Source organism: Petaurus breviceps, unplaced genomic scaffold, assembly GCF_028583685.1.
Source record: "Petaurus breviceps papuanus isolate PSGF00001 unplaced genomic scaffold, PetGlider_PUasm1.0 76, whole genome shotgun sequence".
In the NCBI taxonomy this organism is placed as follows: Eukaryota; Metazoa; Chordata; class Mammalia; order Diprotodontia; family Petauridae; genus Petaurus; species Petaurus breviceps.
Genome location: NW_027186473.1, coordinates 60,402,283 through 60,426,873, shown reverse-complemented (window position 1 = coordinate 60,426,873; position 24,591 = coordinate 60,402,283). Strand labels below are relative to the sequence as shown.

Below are 24,591 nucleotides of genomic sequence, written 5' to 3'. Positions count from 1 at the left end.
ATGTAACTGGGGAAAAATAAAATTTTAAAAAGAAATAAATATTCAAAATCTAGATACATACTTGTGGATCGTTTCTCAAGGATGCGATGCCTCCACCACCAAGGGAGTTTTTCAAAACAAAGTTTAATGCATATATTCCTGGTAACTCATATCTGCAAAGGTAACATAGACAGTTGATTATCATTCATTTCATCTAAGTGCTGCTAACATATTCCTGGGTCAGCCTGCTGCTGGCCAGAACACAAAAGATTCAGGTAGAAATGAACCAGTAATGCAGTGGGGAGAACAACATTCAGTTAATCAATAAGTATTTATTAAAGATCAACTACGTACCCTGAATAACAACAGTAATAATAATAGCTACCATTCCTATAAAGCTTTAAGGTTGGCAAAACACTTTGCAAATACTATTTTATCCTCACAATAACTCTGATTGGTAGATTCCCTACTTTCCCAATGAGAAAACTGGGGAAGACAGAAAGGTCACCCAACTGGGAAGTGTTTTCCTGACTCCAGGTCCAGTGCTCTATCCACTGGGCTACCTAAAGATCTATAGCTAGTACTCACTTCAGTGGCTATCTGATCCAACTCAGACATGAAAAAGGAATCCCCGCTATAACATACTTGACAAGAGGTGAGCCAGCATCCCCTTTAAGACTTTCAAGGAGGGGGAATCCTTACCTCTGAAAGCAGCCCCATCCACTCTTGGATAGCTCTAACTCTTAAGAAGTTCTTCCTAATATCAAGCCCCTCTGCAACTCATGGCTACCTAATCCAAACCCATAATTTTACAGATAAGGAAAATGAAATCCAAAACAGTTAACTGACATACACAACATCATATAGGTAGTAAGTAGGAGATTGGGTATTCAAACTAAAGGCTGGCGTCTCCAAACTGTTTCCAGTACACTATATTAATCATTAGATTTCGGAAGTTCATTCACTTAAGAAGGGAAACAAAAACAGTTGGTAAACAGGGAGATCAATGGTATTTCAGGTATAAGGAGTAGGTGAAAAAAATGGAGGCAGAATTGGGAATTATCAAGTGGGAATGCCATTTGATTTAGGCAAAATAGAGTCTTAGATATCATATACATGTGTGGCCATGGACTTAACCTCAGCAACTCTCTTAAGACAAAAGGTAAGGGATAATCTGCACCAGTAAAGGGAGTTTCCACATAGAGAATTTTCCTACACCCGTGATTTCACCAGGATGGACCACAAGGAAAAAAAAATAAGAGGATACTTACTGAGGAATAAGAAGAGCTGGTAACCCAGTATCTGATCATTCTTAAAAGATGACTTTTTATATTTCATTTTAATGAAATAATTAGGTGGCTACTATGTACTAGATGCCAGAGATTACAACAATGAAATAATTCAGGGGTAATCACACATACTGATACTCCCTGCTTTCAGAGAAACAAAAACTGGTGAAAATTTTGAATTTGAGGATCCTGAACTCTGCACTGGGTTAGGTCATTCTAGTGTCTCCTCTGTTTGGTATTAATGTGATGATCCCAAGGAATTAGGGTGGAGAGGAAGATGGAGAGGAGACACCAAGGTGCCTTAGGAGGAGTGACCTAGCTCAGGTGGGAGATGGTGTAGGTCAAAACTCTCATACTTATCAGAGTGGGACCAGGCCAGTGAGTATCCCCTATACCTCCATCTTGGGCAAGTTAGGAAGACCTAGTCTTTAAAAAAACAAAACCAATTACTTCCCTCAAAATTCTTAGAATATAGTGATGAAAAAAACAAAATATAAATAAATATAATACAAAATCAATTAAGTATATAGGAAATGTATAGCATACTCTGGGAGGTCCTACTTATTTGTGGTTCAAAGGTAATAGATGTCAATAAATATATTAGTTCAATTTTGAAAATAATATTAAATATAAGAGTAGAGTTACTATCTTAAACCTGTATAAGTCAGCATTGATACACCAAGTTAAATATCCTGATAATCACCACATTGATCAATGCAGATTATATAAGGCAACAGTAGAAACTGTGTAGCACATATCATTGCAAAAAGAAAAAAATTAGCACCTATCAAATACTTAGCAAGACTCAGCCTGATGGCTAGAATTATACATCAGAAAAATCTCTATTTTTCATAAATAAATAGATGACAAATCAATACAAGCATAATGGTCTCCCGAGGTTCTATCTTTGACCCTATTCTCCTTCCTATGAATGTCCTTTTTCTTCGTAATCTAATTTACTCCCCTGGTTCAAGTGAACACCATTTTGCAGGCAACTCCCAAATCTCAATTTCCAACTCCAATCTCTGCCTAGAGTTTCATTCCCACATTTCCAGCTGCCTTCTAGATAGCTCTATGTGGATGGCCCACTGCCATGAGAGGCTCAAAATGTTTAAAATTGAATTCATCATCTTCCACCAAATCCTGCCTTTCCCTATAACTTTTCTGTTTCTATTAATGGCAATACCATCTTCTCCAGTCATCCAGACTCAGAATTTTAAAGTCATCCCCCTCCCTACCATTACAAATCTAATCACTTGCCAAGTCTACTTGTTTCTATCTCTTCATCTCCCATTTCGTTATCCCCAACTTCTACTGCAAATGAGGCCGTTTTATCTTTTCACCTATGGTACTACAATATTCTCTATTCTCTCTGTTTTCTGAATCCGTCCTTCATAGCTTTGACCAAACAATCTTCCTAATGCACTGCTATGATGATGTTATTCTATTCAAAAGTCTTCAGTGTCTCCTTATTGCCTAATTGAGTAAAGTATAACTTTTTCATCTGGGCATTCAAGACCCTCTGCATTGTTCCATTCTACCTCCCCAATTTTATTTCACAATTCTCCCCTTCATGTTCTTGTGGTTTAAACCAAAAAGAACTACTTTCCATGTATTCTTTTCATCCCACCATCTTCCATCTCTGTTCCTTTGCTCATGCTTTTCATATTGTGCATGGATAGTACTCCCCTACCGCATTCTCTGTCTACTGAAGTCCATCCCTTCAAGGCACAACTTAGGTGTCACCTATTCCATGAAATCTTATCTGCAACTTCTATCTATTGGGTAAAAATGATCTTTCCCTCCTGACAGTTTTCATCACTCTTTGCCTGGACGTCTCCTTCACCCTTTACTCTTTTTTGCATCATAATTATTTGTGTGTCTTTCCCCCATTATATGTTAAAGTTCTTGAAAAGCAATGCCTATGTTGTAAAATCTTTGTTACTTCAGTATTTGCTAAAATGCTTTGCACAAAATTAACTGGCACTTAGTGGATGCTTATTGAATGAATGAAAGATCCCACATCACCCTCATAGCAGAGGTATTCACTTTATTTTGCAACCACTTTTGAATTCAATATTTAGTGTTTGTCCTAGAATTAAGATGAGAAAAAAAAATTGACTTCACTATTTACAGATTTTCATTTAGGACCCAGAACTAGGGTCTTATCTTAAGATAATTTAATTTTTGTTTGATTGTTTTGAAACCCAGCATACTTGCTAGAAATGTGGATAGTAACAAGAGAGACTTTTCTCTCTGATGCTTTCTGTTCATATTTAAGCAACTATAAAATCTGAGCTATCCAGTTCACTATGCCTAAGCAGATTCTATGTTTCTCATATACTTTAAAAAATCAGAGTTGTATTTAAGATTTTCTAAATTTACTTCAAACTAGGGATCAACAATAGGATATACTCTATTTTACTATTCCTTTTAGTCAGTTAGGAAATGTTGGTAATGATACTTCAGGTAGATTTTTCTGCTACACATAATAAGGCAGTGAGAAATGAATATCTCTCTTTAATAACTAATTATTGTATTAAAACCAAGTTTTCCCCCCTTTTCTACTTCTTCATCCAGAAACCAACCAGTGTGGGAAATCTTTTTTAGAGATTTAGCGTGACCAAGATCTAATCAGACAGTAAAAGAAATTCTAAGTTTGGGCTCATGGGTGCATTTCTGCTCATTGTGTTCATCCTGATTGGGAAAATGTTGATTCTCCCTATTATCAAGATAAGCAATATGGAAATTGATGACTCTTTGACCAAGATTTGGGTCACCTAAGTCACTACCCCAAGAGAACCCATTTCTCATTGTGTTAACGAATAAGAGCTGATTAGGTACCCAGGGGGAACACCTACTCTTCAAAGGACATAAAAACTGGGAGTCCACCACCATGAGGAGTCTTTGGTCTAAGAGAGATGGCCAAATGACCATCTTTTTATTAATAATGTGCTGGCCTTATTAATAAAATGATTAAATTATACAGTAACTGTGTTTCTCAAACTTTTTTAATTATCATGGAGGAGTTTCTATGATTTTCAATTTATTTCAGATTTTTTTAAAAGCATTTAGTAAGTCCTTATTCAACATTAGACATTGTACTAGGTTCTGGGGATATTGAACTGAAACAATCCATGCCCTCAAGAAGTTTATGTTCTACTTATATATTAGTAAATACAAATTAAATGTATAAAATATGTGAATATAAATAAATATGTATACATCCAGGGGTGCGCTGATAAATATTTAACAATCAGCTCTCTAAAAGAAAATATACGCATGACACACTTTTCAGTTTAATCTGTATTATTAACATTTTCTCCATCACTTTCTCAAGTGAAAACAATCAACAAAACAAGTCAAACTTTAATTTGTTGTTGTTGCTATTCCATCGTTTTTCAGTCGTGTCTGACTCTTCTTATTTGGATCTGGAATTTTCTTGGCAGCTCATTTTTCTCCAGCTCATTTTCCAGGTGAGGAAACTGAGGTAAATGGGGTGAAGAGACTTGCCCAGAGTCAAACAGCTATTAAGTGTCTGAGGTCAGATTTGAACTCAGGAAGATAAGTCTTTCTGACTCCAGGCCTGGCATTCTAATCACTACACCACCAAAGTATCCCCTAATTTGTAGTAAATTAGACAATCTTTTGCCTTAATTATTACCTAACCTTTAACAAATGAATGAATGTTACCTCAGACAAACTGAGACCTGAGAAAAACCTTAGTTTAAAAAAGCCAAGGTCCCCCACCTCACCCAAGGCCATCACCAGTCGTCCTGACCTATGTCTTAACATTGTCCTCTAATGACTCTAGAGGAGAGAATGAGGCTGATGACTTTGCACAGCCCTGCCTCACCTAAATCCAATTCACTTACAAGTCAAGACATCACCCTCCTGATGTCATTGGTCCTCTTCAAGAATGAAGAATGAACAGCAGCAGCAACTGCCAATTTTTGAGTTGTAAACACAATGAAAATTTATCAGTGCTCTGTCTCACATATATTTAGATATAGAAACAGTGAGAGAGAGACAGAGAGATGGAGACAGACAGAGAGACAGAGAGTGGGGGATAGAAAAGGGGAGAGGAAAGTCTAAATTAGAGGAATCATAAAAGGCCTCTTGAGCTGAGCCCTGAATGAAGGTAGCCACAGATTTTAAGAGGTGTCAGTGAGGTGGGAGTACATTCCAAGTATGAGGGAAATGTTCTTCAAAGGCATACATTTCATGTACAGGGAGGCCAATTTTAGCCAAAACATAGAGTGATCAAGGGGTCATGATGGGCTTTCAATGCTAAGTAAAGGCATCTTCACTGTACCTTAGGGAAAGGAAGGAGTCACTGAAGCTTCTCTGAGGAAGAAAGTGACGTGGTCAGACTTGTACTTTAGGAATTTTAATTTGGGAGCTTGGAGGGTGGTGGATACTTTAGAGAGGGACAGGACTGGAGGAAGAGTGAACAGTGAAGAGGCTATGGCAGTAGTCCAAGCAAGAGGGGATAAGAACAATGTGTGAAAATGAGACAAACAGATTGAAAAAACTGTCATTAATAGCCATGTGACCTTAGGCAAGTTACTTAATGCCAACTTCCCTCCAAAAAGCAAAAACATAAGTGTCATTAAAAGTGATACCTATGATAATACTACAAAAAGGGCAAGGCAAATATAGGGATAATTCCTTTCACAAATTCTGTTGCCTTAGCAGAAATCAATCAATTCATTAAACTCCTACTATGTGCAAAGAGTATCTAATAAGATAAATAATACCAGCATACAAGAAACCATAATATTAGATAAGCACCATGTGATTGAGAGGAGGTCAATTGAAGAGAAAGGCTTGCTAAGACTAAGTTTTGTGACCTCTATGAGGGAATTACATTTTGTGTTGACATAATTATGGACAGATGTGAAATGTGTTTCTCACTGTGACTCAATAGTCTAAGCAGCTATTTACATAATGAACCATTACAAGTCAGCATTAGTCATTCAAAATATATCATTGTAATAGTAATGGAATATAAAGATCCCTCTCTGTATTGGCTTGGTTTTCGGTTTGATTGTGTTAAAACCCAGAGCTTGTTAATCCCACTTGTGGGATGGACTTGTTGAGTGAAAAGAAGGGGCTGAACTGGGAGGAGCTGGTGACATAAATTTAGAGAGACACAAGAAAAGGGAGAGGCAGAAGAACTTTTTGGAAGCAGCACCCTTTTGGAGGCAGAGAGAGAATGAGAGGATTGCTGAGGGCCACTTTGAATTGCCCAGGACTTTTGAGAGCTGCCACCCAGAGCTGCCAAGGACTGAGGAGACATGGCTGTTATGCTGGTACTTTGTCTGTCTGTTTTGATGTTGTTTTGCCAGATTTGTCCACTGGTGAAAGACAGTCCTGTTGTTGCAGAAATCTTGGAACCTTGCTGTTGGTTCAGAGCTGATGATACTGTTCTGCAGACAGAGAGTGAATTCTGTCCACTGGTGAAGGACAGTCCTGTTGTTACAGAAGTCTTGGAACCTTGCTGTTGGTTCAGAAGCCCTGAAGAAGGATTTTCTTGTTGTATGTTTACAGAAATCCTGGAAGAGGGTTTTGCTAATGTTTTCAGGTGTCCTAGGACTGTTCTGCAGACAGAGAATGAATTAATGAAGAGACTGGCAATGTATCTTGTGGCCTTGCTAAGCTTTGTCTCCCCAGGAACAAAGATTGCTGAGAACTTGCCTCCTGTCAAGATGAAGAAAAGACCTCCATTTGGGTATTAAATGATGTGCTTAAGCTTGTTATAACTCTGGGATAGATTCAATTGTGATCCAGGGGTGGGGAACTTTTGACCTTTTTGTGTTCTGTGATTGATTAAATGAATGTAATGTCCAGGGGTGGGGTAATACTTGATTAAATCAGGTAGTACTTGGAGATTATTTAGTCACACTTAGTAAATGCTGTATTTTGAGTGATGTCATATTTTGATCTTCTCTGTTCTTAATTTGTCACTGAATAAAATGGAGAGCACCTATGCTGGTATTCTGAACCTTGGGAAGATGCCTTTGCTTGGCATTACATTACAATCATTAACATTGTATAATGAAATAAAACTATACAAGACCAACAACAATATACTTACAGCAAAAGGTTTAAAACTATGAAGCAGTCAGACACTGATCTTAAAATTAACATTTTCAAAACTGTAAATACATTTTACCTGAAACTTGAAAGAATCTATGGGCAGGGACCAGCAATCAACGAAGCTTAAGAGATGCCCTACTGCACTGTACCAGGTTGTCTGTTTTTTGTTTTGTTTTGTTTAATTTTTGTTGTGGTGGATTTTGTTTTGGAACTTGAAGACTTTCTACAGACAAGTCAATGATGCTAAAAGTATAAGACCTTTTGGAGGAAAGTTTTAACCCACACAAGGGAGGCCAAACGTCTAACATGGCATTTGAGGACACAGAGGTTGAGATGGGGTGACTGGGAACAAAGGAAGATGGGGCAAGGATACATCTAAATCAGTCAGTGGAGAGACTAAGGAAACTCCACAGGCGGTAGAAAATATCTGTAATTCAGTAAACAGAGGGGAGTCATCTCAGATAGCAGTTTGGGTTTTTTCTCCCCTGAAAAAGATCTGGGGGTTTCAGTGGACTTTGAGCTCAAGATGAGTCTGTGGCAGCCACAGAAGCCAGTGATAAACTTGGGCTGTAAAACAGAGCATCCAGGAATGTGGAGATGATGGTCCCACTGCCCTACACTCCACCAGACCTCCTCTTGACTCTTCACTTTCAGATCAGGACACCACAACAGAGATAAACTAAAGTGTTACCATAGCACCACGATGGTTGAGCAGCCTTAAGGATGAAGTAAACGCACCAGATGTGTTTAACTCAGAAAAGAACTCATGGGAGACATGCTAGTTGTGTTTAGGTTTCAAAGAAAGGCCATCATTTGGAGGAGGGATTAGCCTTGTTCCTATTTTGTTTGGACCCAGAGAGCAGAACCAGAATCTGTGGGTGAGACCTGCAAAGTGGCCAATTTCAGGCTTTATGACAGGAAAATTTCCCACTCCTGGGAGCTGTCCAAAAGTGGAATAGCTTGCTTCCAAAGGTGGTGGTTTCCCCCTTGCTTTAAAGCAGAGACTGGACGATAAGTTGGGTGTTATTTAAAGTGAGGATATTTTTCCTGCTTGGGTTGGACAGAATGGTCTCTGAAGTCCCTTCCAAACCTCAAATATTGTGATTCTGTGATCTTCAGGTTATAATAACAGGAGGAAGGGAATCAATGGTATTGTAAGAAGCAGTCCTCCTGACCCAGCATCCAAGTTACACCATCTTAGTTCTCTGCAGGTACCCCTTAGGTCATCCCACACAATAAAACTATTCTGAGCTAATGCCAGGGGTTTTGTAGGGAGATGTAAGGTCACCAATAGGGATTTCTGATTCATTTTCTTTATTTAATGTCACAGGCAGGAAAGTCACAAATATTGAGATGATAGTTCACCTAAAAGATTCCAGATGATGAGGATGGAGGGGGAGGGATGACTAGAAATGAGACAGGATAGGGGCACCAGGCAGGAGGAAGAGACTTGTCTCTATCAGTGAAGACCTGTGGAAAGGTATCCTGGGCTCTGAAAAAGTCTTTTTTGAACCACTGCAACATCAAGTTATAAAGTTGCCAAATGATAAATTCTAAAATTTAACATATTCACTGAAACCTTGAAAGAATTCACAGCCCAGGGACTCCAATTTGTTCCTTTATGTCTATGCATATGCTGAGACTGTTAAAATGTCATGGAATTCATTTCAAGGGAAATATTCCTCCTCTGCAAAATGAATGGCAAGATAAGATTATCTCTAAGGATACTTCCCATTCTAAAATTCTATCTTTGACTCACACTGAATTGTAGGTAGCTTCCACTCGTATACAAGTCATTGTCATAGGCTGAGATTTTTTTAGGGGGGGAAGGGGGAGTCAGGGTGTCCAGTTAAGAAGACCTTGCTTTGCTTAATTTTTTTGGTTTGTTTTGCTAAGAAACAGTAACAAAGTATGATGGCATAGAAAAAGCATTATATTTGGAATCAGAAAATCTAAAATCAAATCCTTGCTTTCCTGGTTAGTAGTGTGATCTTAGAGGAGTCATCTGACTCTCTAGGTCTTGGTTACTCACTTGGGAAATGAGAGAAGGGGAAAGTTTTAGAGAAGATAACCTCTAAATCTAAATCTGTGATTCTGACATCTTGTTCAAATAGCTTTATAAATCAGTACTACTTGTGGGGTTGGGAGCAGGGATGGAAGTTCATCCCACATATCCTAGTGGAGACAAAAGCTAAATGTGCAAAATAAAATGGACAAGAAATTTCCAATCTACAAAAACAGAAGGGAACTCTCTGGTTAGGGCATTCATTCATTCAAAGTATTAATGAACTCCCTCAGTTGCTGCTTCTGATAAGATATTTTCCAAAATATTATTTTACATTTGGAATAATCAAATAAATCTCTTAAGACCAAATCTAATACAGTAGCTTCAAGGCTCCATAACTAGCCATTGTTCTATTTTCTTTCTCTTCTTTCTTTTCCCTCTCTCTCTTTCAAGCACTACTCTCACTTATCCTCATTAATATAAACAAATATTTACCATCAGCCTACTATATGTACAACCATTAGATTGTAAGTTTCTTGAAGGCAGGGGCTGTTTCTGCTGTTATTAGTATCCCCCACAGTCTGGCACTTGGTATATTGGCACTTCATACAGATTTGCTGAATGGATAATAAGGAAATACGTTATGTGTAATCTCAAATGTATAATGGGTATCATATTGATTGCCTTTTCAATAGGCTAGAGAGGAACTGGAGAAAGGGAGAAAATGTGTAACTCAAAATATTTAAAAAATGAATGTTAAAAAGGTATTTGTAGAACCTATATCAGATTGCATGCCGAATGGCAGGGAGGAGGGGGAGAAAATTTGGAACTCAAGGGATTGTGGAACTGAATGTTGTAAACTAAAAGTAAATAATATTTTTTTTTTTACAAATGATTGCTCAAAAGCAAACAAACAAATAAATGGATGAACTGACTGATCAATTAAAGGGAAAAATGCACTAAGAATACAAAAGGAGATAAAATAGTCTTTGTCCTTAAGGAACTGAAAATTGAACTGGAATGAAATAGCATATTATAAAAAAGATATATTACAATACAAGATAACAAGACACTAAGTTTCACTACATAGTAAAGATTTCCCCTGCTGCCCTACTTTCTTTCTTCTTTTTTTTCCCCTTTTATGCTTTCACTTCTGCTTTCTCTCTGACTTCTTTCCTGGTGATCAAGCTTAAGTTTTATATCCACAGCTTGTAAAGAAACAGTTAATGAATCAATACATATTTATTAAGAACCTACTAGGTGCCAAGCATTGTACTAGGCACTGGGGATACAAGTATAATGAATGAAATAGACGTTTCCTATTGAAAAGGTACCAAGATTCCAGAATAATAATGATTAAAATATCGAAAATGGATCTTACCAAAAGAAGTCTGAAGGGCCTCATTATTATGCTTGGAGACAGGCAGCTATTTATTTTCAATGAAAGGATCACAAAAAAGGATAGGCTTAATTTTTTTTTAATTTAGAAAGAATTTTCCAACCATAAAACTTGAGTCACTGGAACACAGGGGTCTTAACCATTTTTGTGTTATGGATCCTTTTGCCAATCTGGTGTAACCTAGAGACTTCTTCTCAGAATAGTAATTTTAAGTGCATAAAACAGTACTTCAAAGAAAACCAATTACATGGAAGCATAGTCATTTTTTTAAAGTACAAGGTTAAGAATTCTTGTTTAGGGGACATTATTAGAAGGGGCAGTAACATGAGAAGAAGTTAGGCAATCAACTTCTCCAAAAATTATAAAACATCTGTATTATACTTTGCTAAGTGACCATTAACTCATTTGTACATGATGGTGTAAAATGAATGCTATTTTGGTTTGGTGACTGCCCATGAATGTCCAACAATCATGGCTGACTGTCAAAGTCACTCCTTCATTCTATTCACTACTGCATGCTATTCTAAGTACTTAGCACAAATAGTCAGTAGACCTGGTTTTGGGGGCCCTAAACCTCATTGTAAATCCTTTCCCTCCATTTACTTCAGAAGCTCATTTCCCAGCAAAGTTCCTTTCCTGTGGACTTCAGGTAGGGAGGAAGCTGTAGAGACTTCATACCCCCTTCACACCTTCATCCCCCAGGAGATACCGAAAGCAAAAGAGTCTCTCAACCATTTGCAGAACAGGTGAGTACTTTTGTTGGTCATTTTGACAAAGGTGATCTTGAACTTCCATGAAAAATTGTATTACAAAATTTAAAAAAATTCAGAGAAGGTGCTGTGCAGCCTTCTAATTCTCTTACATTTTTATTTCAAAACACACAGTAAAACTACCTTAAATTTGACAGTTCATAAAAAATATCACTGTTTTTACTGACCTCACATAGCTAGAAACAATGGGGTGCCTTCTTAATTACTTCCTTTAATATGTTGGGCTTGGCTTCAGTATTCATTAGACATCAGATTTCAAGAGAACTTCCTTTTAGTTTTGGCTATTTATCAGGAAAAGTAAGTCTTCTTGAAGCAAAGGATGATATATGTGACTATGTAAGAAAATATTAAATGAAAATATAGGCAGGGGAAAGGAAAGAAATTGTATTTGGTATCTGGCAAGAGGAATAACAGTTTCAGACTGAACATATGCATATATGACAAGAAGCTCTCTTGCTAGTGAATGAGGACAGTGATCCACACCATATGGGTTTTGTTGAAAGGCACCTGAAACATACTTGATTCCTTTCACAGAGATAAGAAATAGCCAGATGGCCCAACAGGAAGAAGGCTCTGTTTTTCTCCCTGTTTTGTAAGAAAAGCAAAAATTCCTTTCAACTAATATTTGTGAAGTGCCAATGATATGCGAGTCTTTGTGCTGAGAACTGGGGATATATATATGTATATATGAACAAAGATAGTCCTTGCCCTCAAGGAGCTTCTAGTCATGAGGGCAGCTACAACATATATACCAATAAGCATCATGCCAAGTATTGCAGGAAGTGGGAAAAGAAGAGATCCTGACAAAGTATTCTAATCATTTTTGAGGTGGGGAGAGAATACTTTCATTTGGGATCTTCAGGAAAGTATTGGTGAAGGAGGGGACACCTGAACCTTGAAAGATTTCAACACACAACAAGGTAAATGCTCTGTAGTCATGGGAGATATTCTGAATGAGTGAACTGAGCAGAGTGAGAAAGGGAAGAATGAGAATAGGCAGCAGCTACGAGTTGAGTTTGACTGAGACAGAGTAGAGTGCAAAAGGGAGTAATTCAATTTAATTCAATTCTATTTGATTCAGTTCAATTCAGGGAGCTTTCATGAAGTATCTAGCATGTTCCAGTCACTGTGCTGGGACATACATGAGGCCATTTTTGATTTCCCAGTTATCAGGGTTCTTGAAATCACATGATATATATTTTTTATCTCCAGTTGCCCTGATGAATATCTGGCCACTGGACCCAGGTGACTCTGGAGGAGAAATTGAGGCTGGTGACCTTGCACAGCCCTCCCTCACTCAAATCAAAGTCAACTGCAAGTCATGTCGTCATTTCCCTGATGCCATGGTCCTCTTTGAAAATGAATGACAAACACAACAATATGTTGTAAACTCTGACAAAATACAAGTTCTTTGACAGCAGGAGTTGTTTCATTTTTGCCTACGTATATCCCTAGAGACTAGCACAGTGCTTTGTAGCTGTGGAAGAAACTCAGAGTGATACAGCAGGATGAGGTGAATGGTTTGGTGCCACAGGACATGGATTTGAATCCTGGCTTTGCTGCCTATGCGATCTGCGCAATTCCTGTGACCTCACCAAGTCTTGGTTTTCTCATCTGTAAAGTAAGGGAGACTGGATGAGATGGCCTTTAAGGTTCTTTCTGGTGACAGACCTTTGACTTAACAGGTGCTTAATGAATGTACACTGAATCAATATGCACCAAACATTGCCATTTTGTAGGATGAATGTCTCATACATATGTAGCACTACTTTTCAAATGAATATGAATGCTGTTGTGATTGATGAAATATACATTCATTTAAAAATATGTTACTAAATTTAGAGAAGCTTTTTGTCATCAGTTTTTGTCCAAACAATATTAACAGGTAGAAAATGCATAGTTCTTTAAGATTTGCAAAATGCTTACAAATGTTATCTTATTTGATCCTCACAGGTAGATGAGATTATTATCTCCAATTTACAGATGACAAAATTAAATCCAAGAGAGTTTCTGGCTTACCCAGAGTAAGATAACTAGTAAGCTCTGAAGCAAGATTTGAACTCAAAACTTTCTGACTTTAGATCTAATGATCACTCCATTAAACCACCTACTTAGCTCAATCAACAGATTGAGAGAAGGATGAAGAGTGGCTTATGACATTTTGTATATTTGAAAAGGTGTCCTACAACCTGAAAAGTTGCTATAGGTAATAAGAAACCACTAGAGGATATGATTTCATTTATTATGAATTGCTTCCTTAATTTCACAATTTAGTCAATCTATAAAATCTACTGAGAGTTGTTGCTGTTTGTCCTTTGTTTTCAGAGAACCAATGACATCGTAGGGTGATGTCTTCACTAGTGCATGAATTGGATTTAAGTGAGGCAGAGCTGTACAATGTCATCAGCCTTACTCTCCCTTGTAGAGTCATTGAAGTCCAGTGGCAAGACAAAAATCAGGGTAACTGGCAATGGCCCAGAATGCAGTGGGTCACTTTGGTTTCATCAATGTCTGACCAAGCTCTAAGCACTCCATAGCGCCTATTTCATCCACCTTCGTGGCTTTTGGAACAAATTGTTGTCATATTCTCCTTCTACCTGAGGAAGTCTTGGGGTAGACACCTTTTAACTCCTCCATGAGTTTGAGGTCTGTTGGTTACCCTCAATCTGGTGTCTACCAAGACAGTTTATCAGGGTGTGGCCACTGCCCATAGTACAGCTTCTTGGAGCCACAGGTGAAAGTTGGGGTGTATGGAGTTCTTGGGGAGGACCAGCAACTCTGGCGTGAGGGCTTGCTGAGCCCTTTTCGGGGTTGCTTGTCATCTACCTTTGGTGTCCATACTAAGAGTAGTTGTGAGTAGAAGACTTGTTTTTGAATCAGGAGAACTTCATTTCAAGTCCTGCTTCTAACACCTACTAACTGTGACCCTTAGCAAGTCATTTAAAGTTTCAGTTTTCCAGGTAATTTTCTAAGACTATACATTGCAGAACAATTACTTTTTTTTTTTTTCATTAGAGGAGGATATTTCCTCACCAGGAGTCTCATACACTAATAAAATAACAAGCCCAAACAAAAATTAATAAATAAGTAAAACATACATGTTAAAGTCTTTGCTTGTTGATAGGGAAGAGGCTAGACCTGTAATTTCACTGCTGTGGGGAATTCCTGGATAAGGAAACTCTTTCTGCCAATTCAGATCTAGCACCTTCTCTGAAACTCAGCTTCTTAGAGGATGGTCTGGAATAGCGAGAGATTAAGTGGTTTGCCCAGACTCACACAGATAATATCAAAGGCTTAAATTTGGGTCTTCCTAGTCCCCAGGACAAGTTGGCAGCTACTACCTCCTGCTAGAGGGTGAGTATCTATAAATAAAGGAGTTCAAAGTTATATATTACTGACATGCCGGTTACACCATAAATTCAGATCGAAGCCAATCTTTGTAAGAGCCTTGGGCTAGCTGTCAGGACAAGTTGTGCTGTGTACAGACTTTAAGCTGTAGCTACATGTCGGTCAGCTGATAAGGTATGGGAGCTGATAAAATGTTGGGCTGAGTCAGGAGAGGCCTGAGGTTGAATCCCTTCCATGACACTTCTCTGCAGGATATCACCAGGAACAATTCATCTAACATCTCAGAGCCTCCATTTCCTCCTTAGTAAAGTCACTCTAATAGTACCCATAGTGCCTACTTCACAAGGTTGTCATGAGGATCAAATGTGCATAAAAGTACTTTGTGCACCCTTCTACAAATGTCATCAATTATCATCTTCACCAATGGTGCTAGGACGACTTCCCCCAAATTTAGCAAAGTATATCTTTGAGGGGTACAGGGCTTCGGAGCTCTTGTCCAAGAGTTTATATGCCTTTCATTGCTTTCTGGTTCCTACTTCTGAAAGTCAAAAGGAGTGGAAAGAATTCTGGGCCTTAAGTCAGGAAAACTCACCTTTATGAGTTCAAGTATGACCTCAGACACTTACTGTGTGACCCTGGGCAAGTCTAAACCTTGTTTACCTCAACTATAAAAAGAGCTGAAGAAGGAAATGAAAAAAAACATTTCAGTATCTTTGCCAAGAAAACGCCAAATGGGTTCCTTTAAAAAATTGAAATTGTAGAATGCTTATTTATAACACAATAAATTTTATTGGAAAATTGGGAGAGAAATCAACCTTTAAAAATACACTCACACTGAAACCAAGTAAGCCAGCCAAACCAGGTATAAACCAGGGGACTTTGCTTTTTCTATTTATTTTTAAGAATTTGAATACCATACACACAAATACACACACATATATACACATACCTATGCATGCATATATATATATATATATTTACCCATATATGTGTGTGTGTATATCTTTCTACATCAGGTTAATCCTCCCGAAGATAATTAAACAAACACTTCCAGAAAGGAGTTAAGAGTTAGAGAAAGAATGCTATTATTTCCATTCTAAAGAGGCAACATCATAAGTAATACTTTTGACCTTCAAATAGATGATTTGAAGTATACTATTGATAACCTTTTGGTGGTCATATGGTACCCTAGTAGCCCAGATTAGTATTTCTGTTCTAATTCAATAAGCTTTTCAATATTTAGTTGTTTAAAATATTGCTTCCAATATAAGTTTTTCTCTCCTTTGGCTTAGATTGAATGTTATCTCTTAATGTATATATAATTGTAGTATCACAAGAGAAGTTTAAATGTTTAAAAAAAAAAAACCTCTCCTAATATATGAATGCTACTGCAGCCAATCACCTTAATGAAGCCAACATCACAGGTTTGATTTCCTATACTTTCCCAAGGCTAGATAGCTCTGTCTTTTTACTGGCAAGATATACAGAGATGTATGTTTATGCCTATGTCTATATGTATATGTATGGGCACAGGTATACATGTATACACACGTGTATATATGCATATATGTGTACACATGTATATATGCATATATATGCATGTATGTAGTGGCATGTATGTACACATAAAAAAGCATATGCTTATGTGTTTTGTACATGCATGACAGCACAGACTTTAACCAACATCATATATACAGCCATGTACTGGTTCAGTAACACATATTGTATCTGTTGGCAGCAGTTGTGAATACACAGTTGAACATATTCATTTGGTGAAAAAGATTACATTATTTTAAGGAAAATGGATTTTACTCAAAAGGAAATTCTAGAGATTTATAGAAACAGAGATATAAGTTACTATTCTTCTACTCCCCAACCTGTCCTATTTCTGACTTATAGACTCTCATATTTTGCAGATTTTCCAATTTACTAATCAAAAACATCATCACTGGAGAAATAGAAATAGTAATCTCTATCTTGAAATATTCTTTAAGGATCTATAATTTTATTAGTATGTGTTTTCCCTCTGCTATAATGCACACCATCGGATCATAGATACAGAGTTAAAGGGACCTCAGGTACCATCCAGTCCAGGCCCCCTATTTTACACATAAGAAAACAAGGTCCAGCAAGGGTCTATTGCATGTCAGAAAATGTCTTAAGTGAGGTTTGAATAAAGTGAGGGTCTTTAACTCCAGAAACCATGCTTTTTCCACTGTACCACACTGCCTCACAGACCTTCTAATTTAGCAGAGGGTCTTAAAAAATAGCTATGGCCAAAACATTTGTCATCTGGCCAATTTGGTGAAGGGCCCCTTGGAAGTCAGACTCGACTCAGATGTGCCACATGGTTCATCACCAGACCAGTTCTCAAAACTTTCTCAGCTTGATAGGAATAGTCACAGTGCACATTCTGGTGACAAAGATTTCTAGAATATAGATTCGCCTCTAAGCCATGATGGGGTATTGGAGTAGCATCTTGGTGAAGGTCATGAAATACATTGTAGGGTGAAATTTGAAAAGCATCATGTCAAGATGTGAAAATCATCAAAGTGATGAGGAAGTACTTTAACGGATTAGAAAAAAATCATCTGTGTTTCATTGTAACATTTGAAATACATTTTCTAAAAGTTATATAGTAAAATTCCCAAATATTATAAAATGTGCATAATATCTGAGAATTCGGTCTTCCAAATGTAACACTCCTTGTTTAAAGTATGCACGTTGATTTCTGTGAGATTCAATTTGCCAAACTGATGTCATTTTAACCCTATGATAGCTTAACTTTGTATGACTTCGTGAGTCATACCCCTGGGAAGTTGGATGGTAGAGTGAATAAAGTCACCTAACCTTTCTCAGTCTCAGTTTCCTCATCTATAAAATAGGTATAATAATAACACTTACTTTCCAGGGTTGTCATGAGGTTCAGATAAGATAGCATGTGAAAAGCTCTATATAAATTCTAGCTATTTTTGTACAACCTCCATTTTATTTTCCTCTTCTTTAGCCCACGTTGGTCTCTCCCACCTCTGAATTGCACTTGGAGTCTGAGCAACACAACCTGGTGTGTGACCATACCTCATTTGACACTGACCCTCTAAACTGGTTAGGTACAAGGATTCCAAGCCACCTAACTGAAACTACTGTGACTATTGTAGAAAGAGGTGGCTTTCCTTAGCAGGTAGAGGGCAAGCCTTGGTGTCAGAAAGACCTAGGTTTAAGCCTCCTATATCTATGTGACCTTGGGCGAATCACTTAGCTTATCTGTGTCCCAGGTAACTCTCTAAAACATAAACACAGCTGCTGATCTATGTTGGAATAGAGAATTCCCTGCACTGATTTTTAAAAATTACAAATTTGATAAACACCAACAAACACAAGCATTTCTATTTACAAAGAAGATGAAAAAAGAGAATCGTGTTGAGTCTCTGCTATATATAGTTTGGTCTCAATATCAGATATGATAAATTTCACATGGGGATACCTATTTTGCCCTCCTTATTTGTGTGTCTCATACTAATGCTGTTTCCTGAACAATCCACACAGCACATAGAAGACACTGAATAAATGCTTGTTAATTAACTGATGAAATCATAGATCCAGATCAAAAAATAAAAACAACTTTTAGTAACCTAAAACCACAAATGCAAAAAATACGAATATAACACATACCTTGTGACTAAAGTCTCCTCTGCCTGTTCTTTATGCAGAAGGTGTTGGAAGTAGTCTTCTATTGCCTGAGCAGTTAGGATTTTTTTTAAGTATGGATAATAGAGGGGGTGCCGTGCAACAATGCCTGCAACATATAAAATATCACATCAGAAAGATAACAGTCCATAGATAACCAGATACCTCACACTATCTTCAATATTAGTATGTGGATTAAATCTATTTAGGAATATGTCATGCATTTCCTATATTTACAGACCAATGGAATATTGCCAACCAAGGGCAAATAGTCCAATAAGTATTTTCATAGTTCGATAAGTATTTTTTTAAAAAAGCAATTGGGGTTAAGTAACTTGCTCAAGGTTACATGGCCAGGTGTTTCTGGGTGGGTGCCAAGTGTCTGAGCCCGGATTCAATTCCAGGTCATCCCGACTCTGGGGCCAGTGCTCTTACTCGCTGTGCTACCTGGCCGCCCCTCCCGATAAGTATTCTTGACACTGGTTTTGTATCTTCTCACATTTCTACAATGATTTCAAGGGATAATTGTACAATTCTAAAAACTAATTAAATTTAATTTTGAAAAGAAGTACATTACAGTTGGGTGGGAGAGTTGTAGGAGTAGTAGAAAGGTGGGTTTCAGCTATCTTTGCCACATTAGTTTAATGAAATTGTAAGGTCATTTTTCTACTTCAACAAGAAAAAGATCTTCCATTGACAAATTTGCATCTCAGGCTTTGTGAGAAGAAGTATCTCTGTATAACTGGCTAACCCACACTTTTGGATCCTTTTAGCTTAATAAAGTTAACTTGGTTGCAATAATTAATATTGTGTATAAAAAGAGCTTAGCTAAAGAATTCAGAGTTCATTAGGCAGGCACAATAAATTCAGTGCAACAAACATTATTAAGTTCCTATTGTGTTCAAAGCTTTGTGCTAGATGCTGGAGATGCAAAGACAAAACAAGTCCTAGCCCTCAATGTGCTTGCTTTTTTGTGGGAGATACATCAAGTAAACAGATAAATAGAAGGTAATTGGATAAGGAGCATTTACAACTGAGGGTGGGATCTGGAATGGGGCAGATCCTGAGCTGAATAGTAAAAGAAAATAAGGATTCTAAGAGGCAAGAGGTGTAGAGGCATTATATTCCAGATATGGGGGAGGCAGTTTGTGTAAATTTAAGGAAGTCAGAGATGGAATCTCCAATTCACGGAACAGCTCATAGTCCACTTTGGCTGGGACATAAAGTACATGAAAGATATCATGAAAAATAAATCTAGAAAACTAGGTGGGAGCCAGAGTATGAAAACAGCAAAATGAAGAGTTTGTATGTTATTCAAGAGGCAAGAAGGAGCCCCAGAAAGACTTTTTAGTAGGGTGATGGTATAGTCAAAGCTGTGTCTTAGGAAGATTATATTATATGTATGGAAGATAGACTGGAGAGAGGAGAGGTTAGAAGAAAGGAAAACAATTAGGAGCCTGTCAGTTCAGATCAGAAATGATATGGACCTGAACTAAGATGGGGGTCCTAAGAAAGGGGCAAATGAGAACAAGGAAAGACAAGATCTGGAATTTGGGGGATAAAAGAGATGAAAAAGTGATGAATGCTGATCAAATTATAAACTGTGGTGCCTGGAAAGATGGAAGTGCCTTCAAAAGAAATGGGAAAGGCTGAAGAAGGGAGGCTAAGTTTAAAGAGAAAAAATGAGTTCAATTTTTAAAATTGAATTTTATTTTCAGTACTGAATTCTTTTTCTCCCCCTACCCACTAAGAAGGCAAGAAAAACAGAAGATATGTTGTTAGATATGTATAGACACACACATCAAATTTCTTAATTATCCATCTTCTAAGAAAATTCCAAAGGAAAAAAAAAGCAAGAAAAATAAAGATATAGAAAATATGCCACAATTTTCACTCCAAGTCGATCAGGTCTATTTCTGAAAGTTGATAGCATGTTTCATCGTAAGTCCTTGGAAATTGTGGTTGGTCATTGGGCCAATCATAAGTACTGTCTTTCAGAGTTGATTATCTTTTACAATATTGTTATTACTATAAAAATTGTTCAAAGAGTTTAATTTTGCATATCTAGAATTTGAGACACCAACAGGGCATCTAGAAAAAAGATGTTGAGCAGGCAAATGGAATTCAAGAGAGAGTTTGGGGTTGCATAAGAAGATATGAGTCATCTGAGTAAAAATGAAAATGGAATCCATAGCAACTCATGTGATCACCAAAGGAGAGAGTCCAATGTGAAAAGAGAAGGGGACCTAGGACAATGATGGAAGACATACTGGCCCAGGGTACTGGAGAAAGAATTATTTTTCAAATAAAACAGATAATGAATGGGTAGAAAAAGAAATAAGGTAGCAGTGCCATGGCAGCTAAAAGACAGAAGCTTATCTAGTAAGTGGGGGAATTGAAGGATTAAAAATTGTAGAAAAGGCAAGGAGGATGATGACTAAGAAAAGGACACTGATTTAGCAGTTAAGAGATGGCTAGTGATCCTGAAAAGAGGAGTTTGAGAAGGGAAGCAGCCTAGTTGTACGGGCATGAGAAGTGAGTGGGTGGTGAGAAAGTAAAGGTAGCAAGAGTAGAGAACTCTTTCTAGGAGTGTAGCAGTAGAAAAGAGAGGAGATATCAATCAATATTTATTAAGAACCTACTATGTGCCAAGCACTGTGCTAAGCACCAAATGTACAAAAAGAGACAAAAGATAATTCCTTCCCTCAAGGAGTTTATAATCAGATAGGTGAGACAACATACAAATATGTGTGTGTGTGTGTGTGTGTGTGTGTGTGTGTGTATAAAGCAAGTTGTATACAGGAAAAATAGGAAATAATTAACAGATGGAAGGCACTGGAATTAAGAGGGGTTGGGAAAGGCTTACTGTAAAAAGAATGGGATTTTAGTTGAGACTTTAAGGAGGCCAGGCTAATGTCACTGGATCAAAGAGTATGTATCAGGGAGTGAGGTGTAAGAATGCCAAACAGAGTATTTTTTATAGAGGCAACAGGAAGCTACTGGAGTTTATTGAGTAGGGGAGGTGACATGATATTGGACCAGCATTTTAGACTGAATGGATGACAGACTGGAGTGGGAAGAGACTTGAAGAAGGCTGATTTACCACCAGCTACTGCAATAACCCAGGTGTGAGGTGACAAGAGTCTGAATCAGAGTGGTGGCAGCATCAGATGAGAAAAGGGGACGTATTTGAGAGATGTTGAAAAGATGACATCAACAGGACTTGGCAACAGCTTGGATATGGACACAGAGATAGTGAGGAAGCCAGGATTCTTCACTGTTGGTTTGGGAGCCTGAAGGACTGGGAGGGTGGCACTGCCTTCTATAACTATAGGCAAGGTAGGAGGGGAGGAGGGTTTGGGGGAAAGATAATGAGTTCTGTTTTGAACACATTGTGCTTAAGATGTCTACTGGACATGCTATTTGAAACATCTGAAAAGTAGTTGGAGATGTGAGACTGTGTATTGATGGATTGGATGATAATTTCAAGAAATGAAAGAGTAAGGTCAAGAATAAGGTGTTTTGTTTTGGTTTGTAGGGTAGGGGAGACTTGCAAATGTTTTACCAACTGGAAAAGAGCCAGAGGGAGATAATGTTCACTTAGGGCAAGACCTTAGAGGAGATAGGATTAGATAGGATCAAGGGTAGAAAAGAAATGGTTAGCCTTGATAAGGAGAAATGCTACTTCTTCAGAGACTGAAGTAAAGGATAGTGTTTTTTAAGCCTTAATGGGCTTTGCCTCAGTCAAACTGAGACTTGTTGAAGACTTAGTATGAAAAGTCAAGGTCCCCTAGTAGTGTATCCTGGGTCATGTCCAGTTATCCAGATCTATATCTGGCCACAGCTTACCTTCAGTGCTCTGCACAAAGGGAACATAAATCCTAATCTCTGAAACTGAAATCTGTTGCTCTCATTGATTGGCCAACAATAGGTCCCAAGCCACACTCTACTTGGTTGTGGTTTGGGTCCTGCTTGGCTCAGAATGAATGCAAATAGCAATTGCTTCTGTTTTAACCAGAAACCTGAGGGTCTTCCCCTCCCAGATCAGATCTTTTTCTTTTGGAAGAGGTAGACTTCTTTCTAGCCTCATTTCTTATTAAGCCTTAATCACTGAATGGACTTTGCCTCAGTCATATTGAGACCAGTTGAAGACCTTGGCCTGAAAAAGTCAAGGGTCCTCCAGTGCAGCCTGGGCCATCTCCAGTTGTCCTGGTCTATATCTGGCCACTGGATCCAGATGGCACCAGAGGAGAAAGTTATGTTGGTGACTTTGCACAACCTTCCCTCACTTAAATCCAATTCTCTTGTATGTCACAACATCACTTTCCTGATGTCACAGTCCTCTTCAAGAATGAAGGACAAACAGCAAGCAAGCGTTTTTGAGGCACAAAGTAGGGGAGAAGAAGATATTCACAATAGATTGTATGGAAATGATAATGGTGAACAAATGTGTTGAGAGGCATGAGAGAGGGAGTAATTTGCACTGGAGAGGATGGCCATAGAGGTGCTGCCATGTTTCTGAATAGGCCTGAAAATGCCAGGAGTATGTCTTAAGATTTAGAATTAAGGGGAATTTAACATTATGATGAGCTCCAGAAATCAGAGGATGATCTGGACTGTGGAGAGGAGGGCTACAGCTAAATGTAGTTGGGATTGCCAGGATTGAGGAGTGGGGGAGATTTTGCTTTAGCAACTGAATCTCTGGAATAAAGAAAGTACACCAGGTAGCTAAGGATGCAGGAAGCTGGTAGAAGTGCCAGGCAGTTAAGGCTGGCCCTTTGCCCAAGTAAATACTTCATGATCAGGTCCTCTTATCCAGACTGAACTCATGTGTGGCACCAATTATGTATCCTTTTCCCAAAGTGGGGTGGGGAGAATGAAACATATAAGGAAGAAACACATATGTAGTGTTCCTCATGGAAGCAGGTATCTTCTAACACAAGGGTTATTAATATAGGACCGCTGGGCACCTTGATCTGTAGATAGGTCTGATAACTATTTTTCAATATAACTGGTTTATTTGTATCCTATGTATCTTATTTTATGTATTTTAAAATGTTATTCTGAGACCATGGATTTCAGCAGGCTGCCAAAGGGTCTGTTAGAGTTAAGAACCCCTTCTCTGATATTTTTGTCATCAGTTCATGTTCTCTGATGGACATCTTCTCCAGAGCTCTGAGGGACCTAAGTGCCCTTTGATACAGGTTGTTTAAACGAGGTTTCAGTGGTATTACTGCTTTTTCTTAACTAATACCTAGGCGCTGTTAACAAGAACAGTCACACATTCTTCTAGTTTTACACAAAGTCAACACTGAGCTTTGTGGAGACTTTCTACTACAGAATGGCTGTTTTGCAACCCATGTCTAATGTTTGCTATAGGTACTCAGTATTTAATCAGAGGGTTCTCAACAGAGTGTTTAATAGGACTGAAGAATGCTCCTAAGAGTGAATAAGGGGGAGTACAGTAAGAAGAGAAAGAGAACTGATGCCTGCCACCACACTCAAGTATACTAGGTGCTTGACTAAGTTTCTTCAATTTAATGAACAGATTAGAAGGGAAAGGAATCACAGAAATCTTGGATTTGAAAAGGACCTCCTATAGAGATTATCTAGTCCAATCCCTAGCTGAAGCATAAATCTCTCTGTGACACCACCTTCAAGTGGTCATCCTATTTCTGCTTGTCTACCTCTAATAATAAGGAGTTACTACCTGTTGAAGCAGCCCTTTCCATTTTGGGCCTGTTCTAGTTCTAGAATTTCTCCTTGGTGATATTAAGTCAGAATCTACCTCCCTGAAACCTATGGGGAGAAATATTCTAACCAAGATTTTGAATTTTCTTGTGTTTTTTTTCTTACTTTACTATATTTTTAGGGAAAATATACCAAGAAGAGGAAAGAACACAAACTTAGAGATAAGAAAGAAATATGGAATGTGAGGGAAATGGAAACTGAATTTAGAACCACCATTCTAAAATTCATAGAATGAGGAACTTAAAATACTCAGAAACAGGA

The 24,591-nt window shown here is 38.0% G+C and overlaps 1 protein-coding gene across 2 annotated transcripts in view; it reads right to left on the bottom strand.

Annotated features, from left to right (window-relative positions):
* The window catches only part of LOC138175178 (uncharacterized), a 150,115-nt gene that overhangs the window by 9,751 nt on the left and 115,773 nt on the right, over positions 1-24,591 (bottom strand). For both annotated transcript variants that reach the window (XM_069105589.1, XM_069105588.1), the window contains 2 exons: positions 18,565-18,688; positions 62-152 (listed from right to left, as the gene is read on the bottom strand). In XM_069105589.1, coding sequence (XP_068961690.1) covers positions 62-152; positions 18,565-18,688 — 215 coding nt within the window. The remainder of the gene's footprint in view (positions 1-61; positions 153-18,564; positions 18,689-24,591) is intronic.